The 17,856-nt window shown below is 43.4% G+C and overlaps 1 protein-coding gene across 3 annotated transcripts in view; it reads right to left on the bottom strand.

Moving 5' to 3' along the window:
• Positions 1 to 17,856, bottom strand: part of EPS8 (EGFR pathway substrate 8, signaling adaptor) — a 157,927-nt gene that overhangs the window by 54,015 nt on the left and 86,056 nt on the right. For all 3 annotated transcript variants that reach the window (XM_080914173.1, XM_080914176.1, XM_080914174.1), the window contains exons 3-4: positions 2,713 to 2,792; positions 1,026 to 1,102 (exon numbers count right to left, since the gene is read on the bottom strand). In XM_080914173.1, coding sequence (XP_080770299.1) covers positions 1,026 to 1,102; positions 2,713 to 2,771 — 136 coding nt within the window. In that variant the 5' untranslated portion in view covers positions 2,772 to 2,792. The remainder of the gene's footprint in view (positions 1 to 1,025; positions 1,103 to 2,712; positions 2,793 to 17,856) is intronic.

Genomic DNA, 17,856 nt, shown 5'->3' with positions numbered 1-17,856 from the left:
TGGAAACCGTTTACTGTAATTTATTTAATTCTCCTAAAATTGTTTCCAGATAGTAACCTGGTATAGGTGAGCAAAATGAGGTACAAGCAGGTAGAGCCACTTGCTGAAGGTCATTCAGTCACTATGTGGTACAATTATACTTGACCATGGGAATTCTAGCCACACAAGAATTTCTATCTTGATTATTTATTGTTCCACAATAATGGCCATATAAATCTCTAGAAAAGAATAACCTTCCCAAGCCTGTGTGTATACCTCCAGAGTCTTCTATTTCATTTTTAGTAGCTTGTAGTATATTTTAGCTATAAATATATATATATATAGTAAGCAGGCTGAGGATGTGGTTCCATTGGTCTGGCATGCACAAAGCCCTGGCTGTGGGCCCAAGCACAGGACAAACGGAACATGGTGGCATATGGCCACAAAGGTTATGACTCAGAAGGTGGAGGCAGGAGGATTGGTGGTAGCTCAAGGTTATTCTTCGACACACAGTGAGGTCAAAGCCACCTAAGATACATGCAATTCTTCCTCAGAAACAAAACTTATGCATCTATAAGACAAATGACCGAGGTTATTAGAAGTCTCAGATGGAATTAGAATGCCTGATTAGTTTGTAATCCAGAAGGAAATTCTATCGAGCTAACTAGTCACACTGAAATAGTATCAATAGCTCTATTAGAAAGGTGCATTGCCTGGGAGCCCACAGTCATCAGCCAGACTGGCCATAAAGAGCAACACAGGTACAGCAAATAGCACAGCGGGAATCCCACTTGAGGCCTCAGCCAGCACCAAGCACTCAACTTCTTGAAGCATTCAGTGCATTTCAGCCACAGTCCAGGACTCGTGAAGAAGTGAGAGCTCAGAGCTCAGAGCTCCAGCTTTAAAAAGATTCTAAAGCTGCCATTACCTAGCTAGCTCTGTCACTGTAAACATAACAGCCAGCTATACACTTGAACAGCGACCTTGAACATGCAAATCTCCAAGGAGTTAGACATAGACAGCGCCCGTCACAGGGCCGTACGTACCATAAAGGGCCTTTGCACTTGTTCGTGAGCTGTGTTCTCTGTCCATCTGGGAGTAGGGTGGTGAAGACCCGTAACCACTGCAACAGTAATAAACAAAGCAATGTTCATGGCCATGAGTTAAAGTCCAGAGCAGATAATGAAATTCAGAACCAAGAGTTTGAAATGTCCATGTACCGTAAGCACCAACTGTTTTCTTCAAAACATACTGGGTTTATACTAACTGAAGTAGCCAATGGGAGCAAGTGTCTGCTCAGGTGAGTCAGGAATAAACAGAAATATAAATCAGGGGATGCCACTGAGGAGCACATGCCAGTCTCAGCCAATCTTCATTGCCAATGCAGGACGACAACAGAGAAGTCAACAACACTTGCCACAACCTTATGAGAATTCAAGCCCTTGCTCACATTCTGTGTGACGCCGTTACAGCTCCTCAGTGACATCTGCTATAACAGAATAAATACTATTTCACAAGTACTGTACAGTTAGCCTAAATAAAACATCGCTGGTAAATCTGATCTGCTTTATCATATAACTGGCATCTTTTGCTGATGTTATACAATATAAATTCTGGTTTATTTCAGTCTAATCAATAAATATTTATTAAGCTTCAGAACCTAAAAGACCAGAAAGGATAGGGGGAAGGGGTAGGTACTGTCAAGAAGACAAGCAACCAGAATCACAACAGACTGATATTTGACTAAAACTAATAAATATGACATTCAATATCAAGGAATGATTGACTTTTTAAAATCAGATATACAAGATGTTCCTACCACAATGACAATCAAGAAGAATCCAAAAGAATAGGAAGACAGTGGTTGGCAGGTGGCGAATCAGGCTTAGAACGAGGAGATGTGGAACTAACTCCGGAATGAGCAGGGAGAGATGGAGCAGTCACCTGATGTGACATGCCCAGGACAGAGGAATAATAGAAGTAATAAAGACAGAAACCTCTTACATTCTAGTTAATAATTAAACATGTTTCCCTATACAATAAATATTATCAGTCCTAACAAATGTCAAGTGGAGTATTTGTCACAATGGCAGACATGAGAAAGCTAGATTGTCTTTGTCACAGCAGATAACAGCCATTCCACTCAGGCCTGTGGTTTCAACTGATACCGGAAGGCCTGAGGCACCTTTTTTCTGTTCTGTATTGACGTATACAATGGCAAATACCTATATAGTATACATGGAATGGTGGTAAACATTCCTCAAGCCCTATACAAATAACAACAGAATGGTTCAGAGATATCCAAAGCTCTGAAGTATGATTCATATTTGATAACAAAAGATAGTAATATAAAAAGTCCAGCCTATGATACCTTCCAGCAACATGACAGTTTCCTTAGAGCTAGTGTTTTCTGAACCACTGAAAATAATAGTTTTTGATAATAATGTGGGTTAGTAATAAAAAGGAGAGAACATCTGAATAAATTGGGAGTGGGTTAAATGAGGATTTATAAGTAGTATTTTCATTAAAAATATGTTTTGAACTAGCTACGCTTGGCGACACATGATTGAAACATTATCCTTGGGAGGGAAGGACTGTAAGATCAAGGTTAGACCAGACTACATGCAAAGTTCCAGGCTAGTCTGTGTTTTGGAATAAGAGCATCTCACTAAAACAAGCAAACACCAGCAGGTTATACCCCACCCCAAATTACACATGCACCTCCCAACTTACTTCATCTGAGAAGGATAGATTCCATAACCACTGGGGTGGTTAGACATATGACCATTCATGCCGGCTCTCACGCCTCCGTTCTAAAAATAGAAAAGCACACAGGTCAAAGGTGATAAACGAACAGGACATCTGGGTTTTATGGCCAGAGCTACCCTAAAAAGGCAGCGTAAAGTTCTCCACCTTCAAGCACTTAGGCTCACAGGAACACATGAACACATAAACAAAGACCCAGCTGGCTTTTAAAACTAACACACAAACTATAATCTAACATAGTGAGTTAAAGAAAAACCCTACAACCGACTCCTAAACCATCTACATGTGTGCGTAATTCTATATTCTGCCTGTATTCCCTGTCAGCTGTGTAAGATGTTAGTCTATTACCTCATTATAAAAGTCATGTAGACTCCATTTAATGAAAAATGTATAAAATACAGAAGAGTACCCAGAGGGATACCAGACCCTTTAAACATAACCACGAAGAGTTCATTCATGCTTAGCCCGTGTGAGGCCCCAGGGTGCAATCCTTAGCACACAAATGACATCAGATCCAATTCAATGTGACCAACCCAAAGCCTTGCTAATTACTACTCTGGCTTTTCGGTTTACCATGCACCTGATTTTATCTTCTTTTCTCTCTCCCTTCCTTCATTTGTTTCTCTAACACACTTCGATTCATTTTTTTAAGATAGTATTTACTTACACGTTCCTTTTCTTTCTCAGGAGAAAATAATTGTCAAAATCAATACCTAATATTAAACTTCAGAAACCATTTTAAATGTGTTTTTAATGGAACAGATTTCCCTCAAGTGAGTGGGAGAGAAGGCTTAACACGTAGAAACAAGCAAGCAAACAACCCAAAGCACTGTCGAACACACCTGAGGACCAGAGTTCTATTCCTGGAACCCATGGTGGATGGGGAGAGCTGACTCCCCAAGAATGACCTCTGATCTCCATGGAATGCTGTTACATGCTTGCATGTGCAAACACACACATGACATGTGAACACAATAGTAAGCAGAGCAAGAATAGTATATAAATTCTTAAAAACTGCCCTCAGAGAAGACAAATGGGCAAAACCAACTAAAACCCTCTGGTTGACAGCAGTGTTGCCCACTCCCTGTTCCCTAGAAGGATATGTTGCTGTTATTACCAGGATCTACTCAGTCCTGGATCCACAGTCCTCCCTGGCTTCTCTGTCACTAACTCTGAATTTCGTTCTGTTTTTCTGGTTTTGTTTTCTGTGTCCTTTCAATTAAGTGCTATTTCCAGTCAACCTTGAGGAGGGACACACCTACCCCCAGCTTTACTGTAAAAGCGGGGTTCTGGTGGGAGATGCAGACAGTTGGAGAACACTGAGTTAGGGGCAGGTACTAAGACAAGTACGAGGACCCCCACAGTGGACAAATGGTATAGCCTCAGCCACAGAGCCACAAGTCCGGGGATGAAAACAGACCCTCCCTGAATAAATATAGAATTACAAAATGCAGCTGCTATTGTGAAGGAAAGTTTAGGGTTAGTAGGCGAGTCCATAAGAGGGAAACATTTCAGAACAAAAGGACATTAAAGAAATCATATCCAAGACTCAGTAATTTCTAGCTAATTCTTCCTCATTCTTTCATCTCGGTTCAATCAGTCACCATGTCCTTTTGGAGCTCTTACTGACCCTCCTGAATAAATAGAACTACATTATCAGATTCTCCCCACAGTACAAACAAACCTTCCAAGTCCCTACAACAGCTGAAGCTTTTGTACTTTGTTAGTTAGTTCCCGACGACACCAGACTATTGGTCCTCAGAGGGCTGGGCTTCTGTTTGAGACCACTGTTGCTCAAACACTCAGAGGACACTTGGCATTCAATAGGTGTCCATTAAACAGTTTTCCAAGGCAGGAAAGAAGTCAGAGAAGCCTGAGTCCTTCTTCCCAAAGAGCAAATGGTCTTAAAGGGACAGAACTAATTTCTACAGAGTGACACAAGTAATTAAGTCTCAGTAGAGTTTTGTGGAAGGAGAAGCCACATGCACACTTTTAGGAAGGACCATCACTTGCCTTTGCTCTTAACCAGAAGTTAGAATTCATAGGTCCCCAAACACTAGAATCCCAGCTTCCTGATTGTGTTTTCCAATTAGCCTGCTGCTTGAAGTCAAGCATTTCAGTGGAGGAACTGAGAATGCTAGAGATGTGTCCACTTATACCAAACACATCAAGAACACCGAACAGCTGCACAGATTCACAAGCAGAATCCCTCTGAGGAAGTGAGCTCCACAGGGGACCTCGTGATTACACTTCCTTACTTGTATCAAACCACAGTGACCCTCCCTTTTGCGAGGGGTGTCCTTAACATGGGAAGCTGGGGGACAGCCTTGAGCACCAGAGGCTGACACAACTCTGCTCTTCAGCCCTTGTATTAATTTGCTTTCAAGACCCAGACAAAGTTCACCCAAAATCTAAAGAGCAGGGGGGTCCCCTAGAGAATCAACACTGTGTGCTACAGAGGGAGCTAAAACCAGACTTTTTTTTTGCACAGCAAGCAAGCATGGAGACCCGAGTGAAGTCATGTGAGACAGCAGGGCAAAGGGTGCGTGTCTACAGTCCCAGTACTAGGCAGGACAAAGAACCAGACCCCCAAGGGTTGCTTAGCACCAGGTAAAAGGTTAAATGGCTCTCAGTAAAACAAGGTACACAGTACTTGAGGAATGACATTTGAGGGTGACCTGTGCCCTCCACCTGCACAAATGTCAACATCCTCTGGTACACACAAATGTACTTGTACATATGTACACACACAAATCTTCACGCCAATGGTAGGTGAGTAGGCTTCATCTAAAATTGTACCTTTGTGGCTGTTTCCCTTCTTGTTTTTTTGTCCCATACATCTTGGCAAAGGAATAAGTCAATGAAGGAGGTGTTTACTGATTTTCACAGTAGGACTGTGCCCTCCCAAGCTCTCAGAAACTAGTCAGTTTACAACACTCCTCAGTGTCTCCCAGTTTTCTCTCAGAAGACTCCAGAGTACCAGCTAGAATGCCTTGTTGGTGCCTTCCAGGTTGGGAATGACAATTCAGAGCTAAAGGAAATGGGCTGGGGGTGAGGCATTAGCCACACAAGAGTCCCCCACTGTGTAGTCCCACAAGTGGCAAGTCAATTAAGCCTGTCATCAACAGAGAGGATTCTTTTCCTAGCTCATGGGGCTGCTGTAAACATCAAGTGAGGTAGACAAAAGTTTCTTCAAAAGTTTTCTTTTAGAAAAGAGAGAAAGAGAGGGAGAAGAAACGCTCTTTCACAGCGGGCTGGTTCATTCAGAATATAAATTAAAGCTCCAGGCCTTGCGCTGATTTTGATCTGGTTTGCATTGCAAAACCACAGCAGCTGGTTTTAATGAGAAGTGGTGCCCCCAGCATCCCCTCTCCTGTGTTTGGTTCTTCCTAGGAGCCTAATAAATGCGTGGTTTGTGTTCTTTTTTAAAAGAGCGATCTGTCTGACTCAAAGAACATTAGAGAAGGGGATAGAGAAATGTCAATTTGCTAAACTGAATTTCAAATATAGAAAGTCATCCCACTGGGCCGCTGTAGTCTCAGTTGTCACTGTGGTCATGTGGGCTTTCCACATGGAGGCTTCAGATGTCTAAACATAGCCAGCACAGAACTTTCATCCCAAAGGAAACACTGTGTTGCTGTTTTAAAGATATGCTCAATGTAACACCTAGGTAGCACCCAGATGGAAGAGAGTGCTGGGTACCACAGGTGTTCTCATTCTCACCATCAATATCATGCTATGGACGTGCAAATGCAGTTAATAATACTCATTTTCCTTCTCCTGGAGGGTACGGAAAACCCATCACAATAGCTGTTAAGCCTCTGACATAAGTAGAGACTACATTTCTTAAGTCCTAGTTGTTAAAACTTTTCTTGTGATAGCCAAGGGACCAGTGACAAGGGACACATAGGAGAACTTCACTAAGGATCAAAGAAATGCCACCACTCAAAGAAGAGAGAAACGGGGTCACAGTCAGAAGAAACAGACAAGCTAGATTCATAGTGGAAAGTTGTCAGAACCCTAGATAGAAACAACCACCACAATTTCAGAGTGCCTCTCCTTCACTCTCCATTGTGGGATTGTGGCTGGTGTCTGTTTTCAGTCATGACTCTGAATAAAATCTCACCTACCCAGTCTTGTTCCACGGGATGCTAGTAGCTCTCAGCCCAGTGAGTATCCATCCAGATGCCTTCTCTCTAAATGCTGCTGGCCTTTGTTAATTTGAAGTGCTCCTTTGGGTTTGACAGGGGATCTTGATTTCAATGTGATTTAATATCTCAGCTGAAGATATAGCTGAGAAGAAGGTCTGGCCATCAGTGTTAATGGTTTTAACTAAAAGACATGAAACAATGTCTATAAAAACTTTGGGGTTTGTTTGGTCGGTTGATTGGTTGGTTGGTTGGATTGGTTTGGTTTCTGGTTTGTTTCGGTTCTCACAATATCTGCTAGCCTAGAACTCACTACGAAGACTGCAGAGACCCACCCACCTCTATCTCTGTCTCTACGAGCACCGAGCTTAAAGGTGTGTGTTACCTACACCCCCATGAATTTCTACCAAAACTTATGACACCGCCCACGAACAGCTTTACTTAAAACTTAAAAGCTGAATCCTGGACTGGCAATACAGGGAAACTGAGAGATCAAGGTCTGTCTGGGCTCTAGACAGTTCAAGAATAGTCTGGACAATATAGAAATACTCTACCTTAAAACAAATCATACAATTATTTTAAAGAGTTAGGAATGCCTGTTAGTATTAAAAGTGCTTCCCTAACCCACATAAGCCTCTAGGCTTGGTCTTCAGCTTTAAACAAAACAAAACAAGCAAGCAAAAAAACCAACTTTAATTAAAGTCTACTTAAACTGTAGATAAATTGTGATTGCAGAATAAACCTTAAGCATTTGAAGTAATTTTTGTGTCACAGGAGAGTTATAAAACATACTAGTCCACGGAATTCTGTTATCCGTCATTGACATATTGTTAATGTTACATTAACGTGCTACTTTGGAAAACACCAGGGAACCAGGATCAGTTACTCACTAGAGCCAATACCTCATTGTGTTTTTGACCCCATGCCTTGGTCCATTCCAGGATCAGCTCCGCAGTATTGTGTCCTGCTCCAAGTAGTCTGTGCGTGCCCTGGCTCCTGGAGACAGACATCTCTGCCCTACCCTTAGCTTCTGGATTCGATGAGACTCCTTGGGTCTGCCAGAAACAGCTGATTGCAAACTGCCTTAACACAACACAGGTTCTTACACTCGATTCTCTAGAAACAGAAGTATCTGTAGGCTCAGCTTCCTCCGACAGGCCCGAGGGCTTTCCCTATCAAAGGACACTCTGTGTCCAAATTTTCCCTTCTTTTTGGGGTAGCAGCCATTACACTGGGGTTCATGCTGACAGTCTGACTTCATCTTGACTACATTTGCAAAGCACCTATCCAAATGGTAACATACACATGCCAGCTCCTGCCAGTGACCCTGACCCCTCTGTGAGGAATGTCGTATTCCAACATTCTGTGGAACTTTACTCAGCCACAAGAGACACAGATATGGTGTGTTGGCTTCATCGCATCATATCAACAGTACTGGCTTGTGGTTTGTCCTGGTCACATCGGTCACAGACTTGATTGGGTCTTATCTGTAAGTAGCTTCTCACCTTCCCACTATGTGGCTCTAGGAAGGGAGCCACTCTGTGGATCAGAACAACAGGAAGTTACTCTCTTGCTTGCAAGAAGATTCCACGACTCAAGGAGGGGGGTGTCTTCACCAATTATTTAGAATTTTCTTCCATGGGAGATTGTTCTATTCTCACCCGTTTCTTTTTTATTCTGTGTCTTTATTAATTAGGCGGAAATAAATGAATTTAAGGGAAAAAAAGGGACTCCAACTCATTGGCTGGAAACCCAATTATTTCTTTCCTGTGAAAGACCTATTTCAAGAGATTCAGAAAGGAATGGGGCTATACTTTAGTTCTGCGCTGGGAACGGAATACCAATTTTCAAAAGAAGCAGCAAGAGAACCAGGGCATGGGCAGGACCCAACCCTGAACAAAAGACCTGAGCGGGCACCACCACGGGACAAGCAGAATTTTAAGAAGGAAGCTTCATCCAAGAACTTCAGCTCTCCCAGGAGTGAAAGATTCTTCTGTTCAGATTCCTAAGGAAGCAGTAGTCACCTTCTACCAAGAGAAGATGAAGCAGAGACTGTGTGACAATTCATTCTCCAGCCATACTCGTTTTGAGGACCAGCACTTAGGGCTGAGAAATACAGGGGAAAGTCACCCCCTCTCACCACAACTCATTCCCCGACCCTTTTTTTTCCTTCAATGTCTACCCCTGTTACCAACCCTGAAGGCTAGTATTCATTGACCAGCCATGAGGTCTACTGGCAAGACTCCTCCAGCAACTTGCTCCATTGAGCAGTGCATATCAAATGTCACCAGGGCTCTCACGTGGCACCATTTGCATTGTTAGGTGACAGTTCCTCCCTGGCTGTGACATCGACTACCTTTGTACAGTTCAGCATCTTCTCTCAACAAAGGAAAACAAATGAAGAGTGACTGGGGTCGGAGGGACACCCAGGGGGTGGGGGGGAGGAGGAAGGGACTCATGCTCTAAGAAGTTCTTAATGAGACTGACAAGTCTGAATTCATATTCCATTCTGAGGTGTAAATGGACTCTCACAGAGCAGGTTATAGGCACACTGAGAGGCATTCTAGCTGCAGATGAGATGTAACATTTGCTATTTATCCTTCTCTGTCAGCATGATTGATCTTAGCACAACTTCTCAACCTTCCTAATGCTGTGACCTTTAACACAGTTCCTCGTGTTGAGGTGACCCCTAACCATAAGATTATTTTGTAGCCATTTCATAACTGTAATTTTGCAGTTATGAATCATCCTATGCATATCTGATCTATAGAATATCTGATAATGGGACCCCCAAATGGGTCACAACCCACAGGTTTAGACCCATACTTAGAGCAAAGGACATTAGTGATGAACACTGTACTACACGGAACCCATCTGTATCTTCAACTCAGCTCCTCATGATGTGTTTCGCACAGTGAGTAACGTTTTTCTACCGCTATAGCCCACCTTGACCTGAAACTCAGTATGTAGCCCAGGCTAACCCTGAACTCAATGCTACAGAACTCTCCCAACTCTTGAAATCGCAAGGCATGAGTCACATCACCTGAAATGCACAGCACATTCTTACAAATGATCACAACTTACAAAGAGCCCCTGTCACCTTTCAGCTGCTGGCGTTCTCAATTCTTTCCATTTTCCTAAATCCCAAGTGTCTTCCCCTAAGGTGATGTTAATGTAAAACTCTTATTACTAGGTCACAGCATTCTTTTGCCAAAACAATGAAATTCCGTCTTTTAAAACCGTTAATACAGTTTTATGTAGTAGCCTAATGCAGATGGCACGTCACCCCCAAACACGTCTCATGTATCGTATAAGAAGATGCTGTGTCCGGGTAGGTGCGCCGTGGAGCATAGCATGGATCCGATGTCCACTACCGCAAAACCAAAAGGAGAGAAGTCTTTGTGGTTTGGTTTCATCTTTTCCTGCCTGCCTTCCTGCTGAAATGCTGGCTATGCTGACAGAATGGGTGGCTGGGCACAACAGTCTGTCCCTTTTCAGCAGCACACAGCTGCAGCTGCTGGCCCCCAAGGCTATGCAGGGCCTGTTTATGCGGGGCGTGGCTATGCAGGGTAGGCGTGGCTATGCGGGGTGGGGCGTGGCTATGCGGGGCGGCACTCTGAGAGCTGAAGTGCAGAGATCATGGTGTGCCGAGGTCATCATGGCTAAGGCTGTAAGTCCACGACAGCAAGTATCAGAAAATGTGGAGCTTTGGAATCATGTTGAGGACTCCTTTTCCAGATCAGTCTGTGCCTTCATACTGTACTCACAAAGACAAAAAACGTGTTTTCAAATGCTCCTTTCCTTTATTTTTCATAGTCACGGCATCTTGGTGTGCTATTAGAAATCAGTGTGGGACCGATGAGATGTCTCAGAAGGTAAACATGCTTGCCCCTCAAGTCCATCAACCTGGATTTGCTCCCTGGAGCCCACAGTGGAAGAGGAAAACTCACAGGCAGCCAAGAGTTGTAAGAATGACACACACACACACACACACACACACACACACACACACACACAGAGAGAGAGAGAGAGAGAGAGAATAGTACTTACACCCACACCTACACCTCAACCCCATACATACCACACCCATACACCCACACATCCTCCACAGCATACACACATACATTCTGGACACACACACCACAGCATACATCATCCTTCAGTGAATACACAAATACACAAAATAATGCTCAATACATTTTTAAAAGAAATCAGATGAGGGCTCCAAAGTTCAGTGGTTAGGACACTCCTAGTTAAAATGAAAAAGAGAGAGGGAGGGAGGGAGAGAGAGAAACTGGTGTGCTGGTAAGGTAAAGACAAAAAGAAGAAAAAGGAAAAGGGTCACCTTATTTAACTTTGGCTAAGGAGTGCAGGAGAAGGCCAAAGTTCTCTTCCAACAAGAAGAGAAATGAAATCTGAAGCAGTTTCCTCAATCTGCCGACGGGTCCTCTGAAATGTTTTTATCTGTTCTTCTCTCAGGAAGGAATGTGCGTGGGAAGGGCGTTAGGGAAAGGATTGAAGGGACAGAGGATTATCTCTACAGTTATCAGTGTCTGCTGCAGGCCAGAGAGAGGCTCAGTAACTGAGCCTCCTTCCCTTCCAGAGTTCCGTACCAGCATCCAGCACAAATGCCAGGTGGCTCCAGCTTGTGGCTGTCCAACACCTCGTGCCTCTGCCCTCTATGGGCAATCATACACTCTTACCTCCCCCCCTCACACACACACACACACACACACACACAAACATACATATACATATTTTTAAGTGCGCCTGCTACTGTTCCAGATGAACCAATTCTAGACTTAAAACAGGTTTCTTACTGCAGCTCCAGGAGATCTGATACCCTTTTCTGGCTTCTGTGGGCATACATACACATGACATAGACACACACAGACACACACACACACCACACATACATACACATTCAGACATACAGAGATATAAACACACAGAGACACAAATACACACAGACACATGCAACACACACAAACGCAACACACACACACACACACACACACACACTGCAAGGAGAGCAGAGTACAATAGTCAAGAACTAAGCAAGAATTTCAGTCTGGAATAAGAAAACAGCTTCCAAAACCAACAGAAGCAAAGGCAGACAAGATAAAGACTTCAGAATGCACACTGAGGAAGAGAGACATCCAAAGATGGTGGTACCCGGAGCAGACAGACAGAATGCAGCGTGACACCCTGAAGCTGGGAGGGGCTAGGCGCTGGGTCTGAAGAGCCTCCTTTCCTAGGCCCTGGGGCTGAGTCAGGCAGGGAGGACTGGGAAGAGCAAAGGGGTGGCCAGCCCCTCCCCCTCACTGTGATCCCTGAAGACAGACTTTCCACTACCGGAAGTCATCAGTGGTGAGGCTGCAGGGGAAGTGAGAATGAATGAGTACCTCAGAGAGCAAATCACCGATCAAAACTGCCTGAGACTAAATGACAGAAATCCTGTCAGACACAAGGAGCATCCAAACATTTGTTAGAGAGATTTTGTATTAGACTGAGGAAATCCAGTGTTGATGTTCCTCTAGGAATTTCATTCCTGCTGGAATGACTTTCTCTTTCACAAAGGGTGTCTGGCCCTTTAACCTTATCTCTCCACTCTTGGTTTTTCTATGTATCGTTAATAACCTTCCCTTTATTTTCCACCTGAAATGCGATACTTTCTGTTATTCATCTCCTCAATTTTTTTCCCTAAACATTTCCACTGTATATACTAAAGGCTCTTGGAATAAGTGCCTGCTCTTACATTCTCCTTTGTTCTTAATTTCCTAGCATCTTTATTCAACTTTCTGGATCACTTCTTTTATTTATCATAAAAAGATATTCCAGGCTGCCCAGATTCATTATAACAACCCATAGTTTTCTCGGGTCCCCTGCTACTGGGTTTCTGCATTTTTATGGCTCTAATTCTGCCTTTTTTTTTTTTTTTTTCCTTTTTGTAGTTTGGTAGTTTAAACATTAACTATCAGTTCATGGAAAGTTCAGGAGAAAAGTCACCTCCACCGTGAACCTGAGCCATTCAGGTGGACTATGAAATATGAGTCCAAGTTTATACAAAAATAAAGGTACCTTAGCAACCAGTGGGAAGGAACACAGAAACTAAAGGGCATTTATGGCATTTATATCTGTCAGAGTCAGCTGATGTGTTAGCATATGCTCAACCCGCCTTGTGGTATTGTGCCAATAGGCACTACCTCCAACTCCAGGAAATACCTAAAGGCACAATGGAGGTACTGCCCACAATGAGACAGAGCTGGTGGTTTATGAAGAGTCTTCAGCCCATGTCACCCTTTGAGGAAATAAATCATAGCCTTAAAATATGCCCCAGAAGCAGGAGCCTAAATGAAACCTGAAAGTCACCCTTGGGCACAACATTGCTAATTTGCACATTTGATTATTAGCTGTGTCTCCATTTTGCTTGCTTGCTTGTGTTAGGAAAAGTTCATGGGAGGGACTAAAACTTGGAACCCATTCCTTGTGAGTTAACCCAAAACAAACTCGGAGACAGTCCTGCATTCATCTCAGAGTCACATTGCCAGCGAAAGTCCTATGAAAATCTTCTGGGGCATTTACTTATTCATACAATCAGAACGATTGATTAAAGGCAGTCAGTTAGGATTTATCAATCACGTTGTTGAAAGTGCCTTCTAAATATTTATGTGCATGGCCACAGGCTACTGCGGCTCTTAGCCTGGGGCTGAGAGGCTCCTTTTGAGCAGAGGGTGAAGGTTGATGCTGAGACTCACATTCGGTCAGTGCTGAAAAGAAGGACCTATGAGCACTCGGCTTCAAGTGGGGTGTGTCACAGCCCACCCACTGTGCTCTACCACACAGGAAAGACAGGGCAGACGCAACCCAAGAGCTGAGGATAGAGATGAGGGGCGTGAAACAGATGCAGGACCTGGAGATGGCCAGTGGTAAAGAGTGCTTGCTACTTTTGCAGAAGACCAGAGTTTGGTTTCTAGCACCCTTGTGGGATAAGCAGGAATCACCTGTAACTAACTCCAGGTCCAGACTCCCATACATGTAGCATCAAACATAACACACACACACACACACACACACACACACACACACACCCAGGAATAAAAATAAAGGAAAAAAGAGAGTAAACTTTTTAAGTCATGAGCATTTTCTATTTATTAATAAACAGTAGGAAATGCGGCTCTTACTGTGGGAAAGAAGACCTCTCCTCAAACTTCAAAGTTAACCTGACAGCAGAAAACATCCACACGCATGACCTGACGTAATCATAGGTCCAGCTTCATGCCATTAAACTAAACCCAATAATGCTCATTTATTAAGAATTTAAGTATGCCAGCCCCAGTGCCAAGCACTTAAACTGTGTTATTTTACTTAATTCTTACTAACTTAAAGAGGCCATAAAAACCCCGTGTTGCCATTTTCATGATTCCGGGGCTTATAAAAGTTACTTATAAAATTTAAAAATAACTTGGCTGTGCTGTCAATGGTTATCCCATAAGAGGGCTAAGGTTTGACACCTTACCCCACATTATGCTTTCAAGTGCTATGAAATACCAGTATTTCCTTTCTATCAATGGCCAATCCAGTGCTAAGGCTAAAGCAATGCCAGCAGCAAAAAATAAAAGCAAAAATCAAGATGACATTTGTAAATCAGTACCTGATACTCAGACAGCATTGGTCAGCACCAGCCAACCCAAGGCCTAGACCATTCATTCATCAGATGCGCCCGTCTGAGTTCTACAGCCGCCTGAGGTTGTTGCGGGGAACTGAACTCTGGTCCTCTGCAAGAGCAACAGGTGCTCTTAACCCTGAGCCTTCTCCCCAGCCCCTGTTGTTGTTGGGTGGTGGGGGTAGTGCTTCAGAAGGCAGAGTCTCACTCTGTAGCTCGGGCTGTCCTGGAACTCACTAGGTTGGTCTTTAACTCTCAATGAATCTCCTCTCTCAGCCTCCTGAGTGCTGTGATTATGGGTGTGCAATACGAGGGCAGGCTCATGGGAGCTGAGCACTCACAATGTAAAAAAGCTAAGGTTCCTGAGGTGCTGGACATTAGACTTTTACTAAATCAACTTAAATGTAAACATGAATTGCTAATATGACTAATGTCTACCATGAAGGCATTACAGGTCTATACATGTTTTTTTTTTTTTTTTTTTTTTCCTACAGGAGACAAAACAAAGACGATTCCTGCTGTGGTTTAGGTAAGACTGTGTGTCTAGACACCACCACTGGCCTTTGGTGCTATTAGGAAGTAGCAGAACCTTCAGGAGGGATGTGACAGAAGGAAACTGGAACATTAGGGTCATGACCTGACATTGTGGGACCTGCTCTCTCCCTCTGTTTCCAGTGGGCATGCTGTGGTGGTTTAGATGTGCCTGACCCATGGGAAATAGCACTATCAGAAGGTGTGGCTCCACTGGAGGAGAATCGGCCTTATGACAGAAAATGTGTCACTGTGGAGGCGGGGCTTTGCGGTCTCACATATATGCTTACTGCTGGCCAGTATGATCCAGTGCCTCCTCCTGGCTGCCTGTGGAAGAAAGGCTCCTTCTGCCTTAAGATGTAGAACTCTCAGCTTCTCCAGCACCATAACTGCCTGCCCTGCGTGTTACCATGGTTCTCGCCATGATGATAATGGACTAGACCTCTGAACCTGTGAGCCAGCTGCAGTAAAATGTTTGCCTTTGTAAGAGTTGCCTTGGTCATGGTGTCCCTTCACTACAAGGAAACCCTAACAAAACACAGGGAAATTGTCATTTCCTGCCACATGCTTCCGGTTTCTGCGGATTTCATCACCTTGGTGGGTGATCTTAATTGAGAATCACCCAGGACACGTGCCGCTCAATGTATTTGTGAGGGCATTTCTAGAGAGGGTTGACTGAGGCTGAATGACCCATCCTAAACCCAGGTGGCACTACTACTATTACTAGGTCCCTAACTAAATAAAAAGGAGAGAGTGACAGCAATGTGACCAGCTGCCTCAAGCTCCTGCTTCCGAGCTTTCCTCACAGGATGGATAACACCTTCAAACCGGGGGACAGAACAAATCCTTCCAAGCTTAAATCATTTTGCTCACAACAATGCAAAACCTAACTAATGCAAGCACCAAAGGTCCAAAAGAGCCAGAGACAACTTCTCACGGACTGAAACGGTGAGCCAAGGACAACCTTCCTTGCTTATAAATTGTGTCTCTCAGGTTCTATGTCACAGTTACGGAAAATTCCCTAGTACAGTTCCTATCTTTACGGAACTTAAAGTCTAGGAGAACAGCACAAAATACACATAAGCTAACACAGAATATACAAATACTCTTATTCTCTTAGAAGAAACAAATTAAGGAAGTTATCCTTGATAAGGGCATATGAATGTATAGTGACTCACAGCTATTAATGCTCTTTAAGAAAAAAAAAAATAGGAAACTGAGACTGTAATTCTGATAATGTTATTTCAGAATTTCCACATCCCATATATAGGACAAGCAGCTTAAAGAATCTACATATCTGTTATAGTTTTGGAGTTTCTCAGATGATGTACAAAAATGAAACTCTGCTGTCAAAGAAACACGTGCAAAACTAAGGTCAAGAACACTGTTATGATTTCAGGTGTTTGCCTGAAAATAAGGAACTGGAGGAAGGCAAACCGAGATGGAAAGTCACACAAAAAGGCTAGTGTGCGATAAGAAATATTAATGTCGAACACATCGGCTTTAAGCGTCTGGGTCTGACAAATCAGGAACCTGGGGACAATCAAGCGCCTGTTCCCTCGGGCAGAAATGGGGCTGTTTTTCATGGCAGCATGTTCTCTTTCAAGCCAGCGCCAATTCATAAGCTCTCAAGAAATATTTGCCAGAAATTACATTCTTAAACCGAGCACCTGGAATTAACAGAGCAAAACCACAACACTCTGTAGACCTTTAAAAGAAGTGAAATCAAAGTGTTTGGATCAGCGAAAGGGACAGGCACCAAAGACATGGGCTGCTCCTAGGTCCCACCGTGGATTTCGTCCATGGGGTGCAGGAGGACTTATTGGGGTAAGCAGGCTATGGAAGACCAGCAGGAAGAGGGAACCTGGGAAGTATCTCTAGGCAAGTCCTTCCTTTTCTCCATGCCCATAATTCCCATCGCTAAGTAACTGAGAAAAAAAGCCAAGAATGAAAAACTTAGGAAGAAATGCATAACATTACAGATAAAATGAGGAATCTAAGAATAAGGAGTCAGGGCTGGAAAGACGACTCAGCAGTTTAGAGCACTGACTGCTCTCACAGAGGACCTGGGCTCAATTCCCAGGACCCACATGGTAGCTCATAAACATCTGTAACTCCAACTCCAGGAGATGTGATGTCCCTTTCTGACCTCTGTGGGCAACCCATACAACATGTGTTACATACCAACACAGGTACATACAATTCATATGTAATTAAAATAAAAGAAATATTTAAAAAGCAATTAAAGTCATTTAATTTCAAGTTGTCAACTTTTCTAAACAAAAAATCCTTCTAAATTAATTCCAAGTCTCTGCTAAATGAACTGGGTACTGTTTAGTGAGAAAAGTGTTTTCCAGCCAAATGAGTTTATAAAATCAATACACTAAGGGGACTAAACTTTACCAGTGTTGCAGACAAAGTAACATGGAGGAGGAAGAGAAGGAGGAGGAAGAGGAGGAGGAGGAGGAGGAGGAGGGGGAACATCCTTCACTTGTATGATCATCTGCTACGATCGCAGTAACCCCATGAAGTAGGAACATCACTGGTGGACTCAGAAGGTAAATTAGGCTTTGAGTGACAAGCCCCATGCCTGGAGTTACTAATAAATACGAGAAGTGGAATAAATTTCATCAACCTGCCATATAAAGGAATATAGCAGAGTCTGATACACTTGTTACATGTGAGATTCCATGGATTTCCTGGGAGGTGTCTGATAGTCTCGCTTTACTAATAACCAGTCAGGCAGAGCTCTGGGTTGCATAAACA

Source organism: Micromys minutus (genome assembly GCF_963924665.1).
Source record: "Micromys minutus genome assembly, chromosome: 3".
NCBI classification, from domain to species: Eukaryota; Metazoa; Chordata; class Mammalia; order Rodentia; family Muridae; genus Micromys; species Micromys minutus.
The sequence above is the reverse complement of the archived record's forward strand: the minus strand, read 5'-3'. Positions and strand labels throughout refer to the sequence as shown.